This window comes from Rhea americana, unplaced genomic scaffold (assembly GCF_003343005.1).
Source record: "Rhea americana isolate MKP2758 unplaced genomic scaffold, rheAme1 scaffold_143, whole genome shotgun sequence".
Taxonomy (NCBI): Eukaryota; Metazoa; Chordata; class Aves; order Rheiformes; family Rheidae; genus Rhea; species Rhea americana.
This window is the reverse complement of record NW_028185517.1, coordinates 1,928,238-1,935,273: the sequence shown is the minus strand read 5'-3', so window position 1 is coordinate 1,935,273 and position 7,036 is coordinate 1,928,238. Positions and strand designations below refer to the sequence as shown.

Below are 7,036 nucleotides of genomic sequence, written 5' to 3'. Positions count from 1 at the left end.
GAGGAAGGTTGAGAAATTATGGTCATGTGTACTAACTGGAGAAGGACAACAAAGACAAAACAACAGCCCCAACAACAACAACAATCCATGACTGATCATCTGGTGGCCCCATGACAGGACTTGGAATTCTGCCTGTAAAAGCAGAAGGAACCACGTTCCAGAGGTTATTGGCCTAATACAGACATATCCTTGGRTGGATTTTTCCTATGGGAAGCAGGAAGCTGGAGAAAGAGGACAAGCCATTGGGGATTAGGACACTGTAGGCTGAAAACCCAGCAATAGAATTCTCCACCATTTCAATACTTAAAAAGATTGTTTACAGAAATAGTAAAGATCAAAGCTACTCCTCCAGATTAGACAGGTTATATTAAAAGCATCAGATACCAACATATTTTTGGATAGGGGAGCACAAGGAGGAGAGAGATGGTAGAACTGTATAACTGAGCAGAATGACAGGCTACTACGGATAAACAAAATTCTCATATTCAAATAAAAGAAGCACAAATATAAAATACATATGTTAAGAAGAAATCAATGATCCTGTCCTGCATAATGACCATTACTTCATCTAACAATCTCATATTTGAAATTAAACTCACAAGGTGGCTGAAAGAATTGAAGTTATGGTTTTCATAAGGACATTTAACTTGGTTCGTCCACCGTCTTTCCAACAGTGTCATGTGTCACAGTTGCAACCCTTCTCATTCAGTTATTGCTTTCTCACTGCTTTCATCTTTTCTGTTCTTATGCTTTTTTCAACATCTTTCTTTAACCYATGCCTACCCCCAGAAACCATAGTACAGAAAAAAAGAAAAACATGGCTTCCAGCCACTAATTATTGCTATGAACTCTCCTAACTCACATTTCTGACATGGAGACCTACTGTAAAAATAGCTCTCAAGCACATTAGAAAATAAAGAAGTTTGAAACAGGATGGAGAACTTCCAGGTGCTTTAAAAAAAAAGAAAAAAGAAAAAAACACCSTCCAGAGATCATTATCCTATACCTCACTGCTTCATAGAACAAACCAGATGTTCTGTACTACGCTGTGCAAGAACAAATTTTCAGTTAACTCTCCTACTGCACCCTTCCCAAGAAGGAAGGCTAAGGTTGCCAGTCAGGACTGCATGTCAATTTGATGATTACTGAGAATTAGATGAGATCTGGATGTCCCAGGATAGTGAAGGAGAACCACTGACAGCAGTGACATTTACCAGTAGTATCAAAACAAGCTACAGTAATCTTTTTGAAATAAAACTGGTATTAGATACCACTGGTGTTTATGACCATTGCCCTAGGATAACCACCAGGAGAGCAAAGCTGGGAAGCTCCTAAAGTTAGCAAACTGGCTGTATGAAAAAGTTCTAGATTTATTACAAGAAAACGACAGGTTGTGCTTCATGTTCTGCAGCAAAAACTAAAGGATCAGTTTAAAGGGTTCTCTGTTCTGCTGCTATAAAGGCATACGCTCATCTTAATGCAGTTAGAGCTGCACCTCAGAAAAAGTATACTGCGCCAGAAAATATGCCTGGGTTCCAATTTTCATTTTCATCACTGGTCTGGAAAATGAATGATCAACCCCTTTCTCTCCCTGCCACTGTTTCTCTTTTGGCAGAACGGGTAGTTAAATACCAAACTTCAAAATTAAAAAACAATTCCAAGGTTGACTGAAAACCACATACCCAATACCTAAGTCCTATTATCAAACAAGTTAGGGTTTAGGAAGACTTAAAGATTTTAGTTTTTATAAGGGCATTAACTGCAACTGAACCTAACGGCAAGGAACTATTTTCTTTGTTTACACAAGTGCCGAAGTATGTTATTCCTTCAAGAAGCTGTGTTTGCAATTTTCTTTAGAAAACACCATGAGTCAAAAACTTCACTCTCTTTGATGTTAATGTGAAATTGTAATTTAAGTATTTTTCCATAGAGGGAGGAAGGGCAGAACTATCCTATCCTTTGATTTATGCATAAAAAAAGAGCATTGCTCACTGATCTTACTGCTTACTTACTGAAAGTAAGTTTGCAGGCAAAAGTTTGGAAATAGAGATCTATAGATGAATATTAAGAAAGGTACATGCATATACTTTCTAAAGCCCTACCAATATCAGAATTGTTTTACTAGGAGAATTATTTAAAATTATAGGGGAAATGGCAATTAAACACTGGCCAAAAAGAAAGAGCTATTGATACATACTATTTTATGAATGCTTTATCTGGTACAGCTTATTTTGCTTGCCAACCCAGTATGTCTTTTATCAAGCAAAAACAATTCTTTGCCAAAACACCTAAACTCCTGCATTTATACTAAATGGACTCATTACTCTAGCTGTACAAGTAGGAAAACAAAGTTTCTTTACAAAGATCAAAACCTAGGGAAACACAACTTCTCATTATGCTATTCATGTACTGTAAAATTCTGTTCAAGTACACTATCCCAAACACACTTTTTCAGTTACAAACATATTTAGTAGGAAAAAAATTCCATGTTTCACCAAGTCTGGCAATATGATTTAAAAGCATGCTTCAAATGAATTTCTTCTTTAAACTCATGCTCCTTGCTCTTCCATGCTGAAAGAAGAAAAAGTTTAATCCACACTAGGAACAATCCATACATTCATAGTGACAGATTATTATGAGAAAAAGCTTTTGCCTTCAGCCCTTTTAACTCCCTTAAGCTTTGACTGCTAAATAAATTCATTAAGCTGTTTATGGGACTAGGTACATAGCAGCTAAAGTTGTCATTCATATCAAGAATGCCAGTGTTCTCAGAGACCTTATCAGTCTTTGATTATTTTGCGTACTGAACCAGGCTTGGACACAAGCCTTCTGTTCYGTCAATACTACCCTGGAGAACATTGCTTCAGTGTATCCTTCTGTTTTGTTAGATGCATCTCATGTTCCCCCAAGATCTAGTATCAGAGGCATGTGAGCAACATAAGGATCAGAAACAGCTCCACAAGCAAAGCCTTTGCTGCTCCCAAAGCTCAAACTTAAAAATAGAAAAAAGCAGGAAGTGTTTAAGGATGCTTCTCGTAGATACTCACCTGTCACGCCTCCCACTATTTACACAGAATACAGACAAAAGCCTGCAAAATTAACATCTGAATCATCAACATATTCAAGTAAAAATAGCAATTTTTCAGGAGCTCTACAAAGAGGATTCAATTTCCTTAACTCCCTATTCATTTATCTACTAGCCCTCYACACCACTGTGTACTGTTTTCCATCCTCATTTATTTCATGTTCATGAACATTAAAGTAATAGTTTCACAGCAACATTTCATAAATTCAGAACACAAATTCCATTACTGTTTATGAACTACAAGCTGCTTGGTCTAGAATGACATCTCAAGGTACAATTTTCTAGCTGCTCTGGTAAGTTCCCTTCTGCATTATCTATCCGCTTGCCTTCCTAGCCCACTCCTTTCCTTCCACCTTTTTATTCTGATAATCCAGTTAATCTATGCCTCTTTCACTATGTACTTCTGGAAAAGCACATGTAATCCTCTGATATTCAACACAATGAACTAGTATCTGCATCATCAGTTTTAACAGCTCAGAGTTAATGTTGTCAGTGTGACATTTGAGGAAAAAAAACATTATCTAAGAAAGCAATTCTCAAAATGTCAACAGGGTGTGTAAATTACGTCCCTAACACAAATACTCAGCACAGAGTTCAAGCAAGGACTTTGATGTATTGAACATCTTGTTCAGATAAGTTGATTTTCCTCCAGATGAGATTTCTATGCATCGTGTCCTGGTGTTGTTCTATTCCCTGGAAAGATGGCTGAAAATAACATGTTGTGCATAAAAGAAACACTTTATATTCCCAGGGTGTTCCAAGTGCCTAAATCTGGGAAGAAAAGAAAAACAATCAACCTTCCTCAGCTACATAAACAGCCCTAAACCATGAGCCTATGAGCGTGTAGCCAGATAAATCTGATTTTGGAAAATTTTACCCTGTAATCAAAATAAAACCTCTAAGTCTTTGTACTGATTAGGGCCAGATTTTTTTTGTATACCTGTTGCTGAACTACAGTTCCAGAGATACGCAGTGTTTATTGCACTAGCCTCTTGCAAAAATCCCAAAACAATGTTTAATCTGTTTTCAGTAAATGGAGAGAAACATCCTCAGAAACAAAATAGGCATCTTCTACAGGTCACAAAGCAAAAACAAGAAGAAGTCCCCAGCCATGCTTTGCATGCATCATGGATGCACAAATCCCTTCAGTAGGACACATCCAGTAATTCATCAGCTTTGGTCTGTCACACACAGTTAGAAAAACAGAATTTGTCCTTCAGGCTACAAATACCTCTTCTATTTACAAGCTGGGCCAGGCATATGTTGCCATTAGAGCGGTAAAATACAATTCTCTACTTTTTAATGTCCAAGCAGAGCAAGCAAAGAAACTCTTGGCCTGAGGATATGAAATATACCAAACTGCTCATGAAAATACAGAGTGCACTACAAAAAACYGCAGAAAAATTATTTGCTTATATAAAAAGTAAACATTCTGTTTAAAAGTCATGCCAAGGCTTTTAATCTCAAAATCCAATTACTTGTTCTCTTGCTTCTCACTTTCTATCTTTACAAAGTCCACCCCCAATATGCCAATGTCTTGCACTCAAAATCAGCTCTTGACACCCACTAGAACAATTGATACAGATGATGCCAAAAATCCTAACTAAGAAGAGTCATTTCACCTGTCTTAGATGTAACCACTGAACAATATTCTTAATATGGATAACCACATAYGATGTTGAATAGAACAGGAAGTACTGCAAAAATCATCCAAACCTTAGATGATCCCTCATTAGAGTACTACTGACTTTATCGAGATCACAAAGAAAGATGACTAACTGCTCAGCTAGAGGAATAATCACAACTTATAACCTAACCCGATACATTTTGCTGTGTGAGCATTTGAAAATAACTTTTCCTTCCTAAAGGACAGGAGCTACTCTCAACGCCTAACAGCTAATTTGTGAAAGACAGGAATCAAGTGAAACGCWCAAGGGGGGAGTGTTAGTGCAAATAATAGTCCTTAAAGTCTGAGACCACCTTCTTTCATATCTTTCTAAGTACTCATGGTTATTCCAGATCTACCCACCTTAGCTTTGCCCATAACCTTGCTAGCTTGTTGACTTACCAAATTTTACGTCTCTAGAAGCTGACACCAAATAAACCTATTCTAGGAAGAGTGGATGGAGGAAGAAAAAGGATAAACTCCCTAGCAAATGGAGAAGGCAGCTGCAGTGTGAAAACTGGCAAAAACACTGCAGTGAGGATGAATGCAGGTGAACCAAATGAAATATTCTTAGCCCTTGTCCAGCCAAATGCCAGTGCTGGCTACTATCTTCCTCTTTTTTCATAGCCAAATACCTGGGTCTAGCGCAGATGCACCACTAGCATCAATCAGCAGCCGTGCCACTATATAAATGCTAATAGTTTCATGTTAGGTGGCCAAGCTACTCTACAGCAAAGAACTTTGTCAAATTTCTTAATGATGAGAAATGCCAAAGGCCAGGCTCCTCACCTCAAAAATACATGCTGAGCTCAAAGGACACCATTCACACTGTTTAAACAGATGTTGCTGTGGCAGCCGTAACAAGGTATTACTGACGGAACCACCACAACACACTAGTGGGAAATTCCGTTTCCACTCAACACTGAGAAGACAGGGTATGTTCTCACCAACTAATTTGATTAAATCTTTCAACAATTAATTTTTCTTTCAACAAAAAGCCAATTGTCAGAAGCCACAACTAGCCAGTCAGCCATGTGATGAGGCATCAGTAGACAAACTAAATTTGCTGTCTCATTTTCCTTTCTGTAACATCACCACAACATAAATGATAGTACACTTTTCTGTATCTCTTAAATAATATGTTCAGAACAAAAATCAGCCCTACAAGAACTCTTTAAAGGTCTTTGTACCCCCAAAAGACTGTATCTCTTTCCCATGCTGCATTTTCACTGCCGCTTTTGAAATGAATCAATCTCATTCTGACAGAAAATGGTCAAGAGGACATTCTCTGTGGGCTTCCTTTTTTTCTTCCCACGCACAATCCAGATGTTGGCTCATTAGGATCTTTAGAGAAAGCAGAGGGAGCACTAAATAAATACAGAAGAGGCTAGATTAAAATGCTGATGGGTGAGATGAGTTATGTGAGGACACCTAGAGTGCTGGATAAACACTGTAAGTATCCAAACAATCTGCATACACAGCTTACTTAAAACAACGCACACTATTCCAGCCAGCAGAAGGGCAACGCCTCCGGAAAACTTTGCTTTCTTGGTTTTAATATTTATCTTAAATGAACTTAATGTTCCAAAGAGATGCCGGAGGAGACTGAATTCTTCTGTTCAGCAATGGAAGAAACAATGGCCTACTATTAAACAGGTTAAATCTAGCAACCAATTTCTTGTTGGTTTCTGAACTATTGTTGGCTGGCAAGTACTACTGAAGAATATTTTGCTATACAGATAGTTTAAGCTACTATATAAAAAGATTTGTGATGATGACAAGTAAGTGTACACAATAGTACTTACTTTCTACACTGCAGATATATATTTTTAAATATTTCCACTATAAAATGATTTTAGTGGACTTCTACGAAAGTTACCATAGAAAGCTACCTAACAAGGGATTTTTTTTTTTGTTTAGTCTTTTAACACAACAAAAATTAGGAAGCTTGCAATTCCTTAAAAGGAGGGATCCAGTACCCCTTGGAAATTCACTTACTCAGAAGTGCCAAGATCTTTCCTACCTGATTTTTTTCTGTTTGGAATACTCGGTTCTCAGGATAATTATACGAACCGGCTTCGCTTTCCCACTCTTGCCTTCCCAGGTTTTACTGAGGCACTGTGCGAACACTCACCCTTCTTTACAGAACCAGGGTACGGCCCGAGGGGACGCACAAAGCCTCCCGGCTGGGCACACTTGTGGGGGCTGCTTAACTCGGCGGGAGCCGCGTGTGAGGGCAGGACGCGACTTCACCCGCCAGCCAGAGCGCCCGCCGCGGCGCCCGG

At 38.4% G+C, this 7,036-nt stretch overlaps 2 protein-coding genes across 3 annotated transcripts in view; one reads left to right on the top strand and one right to left on the bottom strand.

Moving 5' to 3' along the window:
* SLC25A33 (solute carrier family 25 member 33) overlaps positions 1–649 on the bottom strand; it is an 11,716-nt gene extending 11,067 nt beyond the window's left edge. Inside the window, exon 1 of the mRNA XM_085298984.1 lies at positions 600–649. Coding sequence (XP_085155110.1) covers positions 600–634 — 35 coding nt within the window. The 5' untranslated portion in view covers positions 635–649. The remainder of the gene's footprint in view (positions 1–599) is intronic.
* Positions 1–7,036, top strand: part of ENO1 (enolase 1) — a 273,184-nt gene that overhangs the window by 49,176 nt on the left and 216,972 nt on the right. The window lies entirely within an intron of this gene.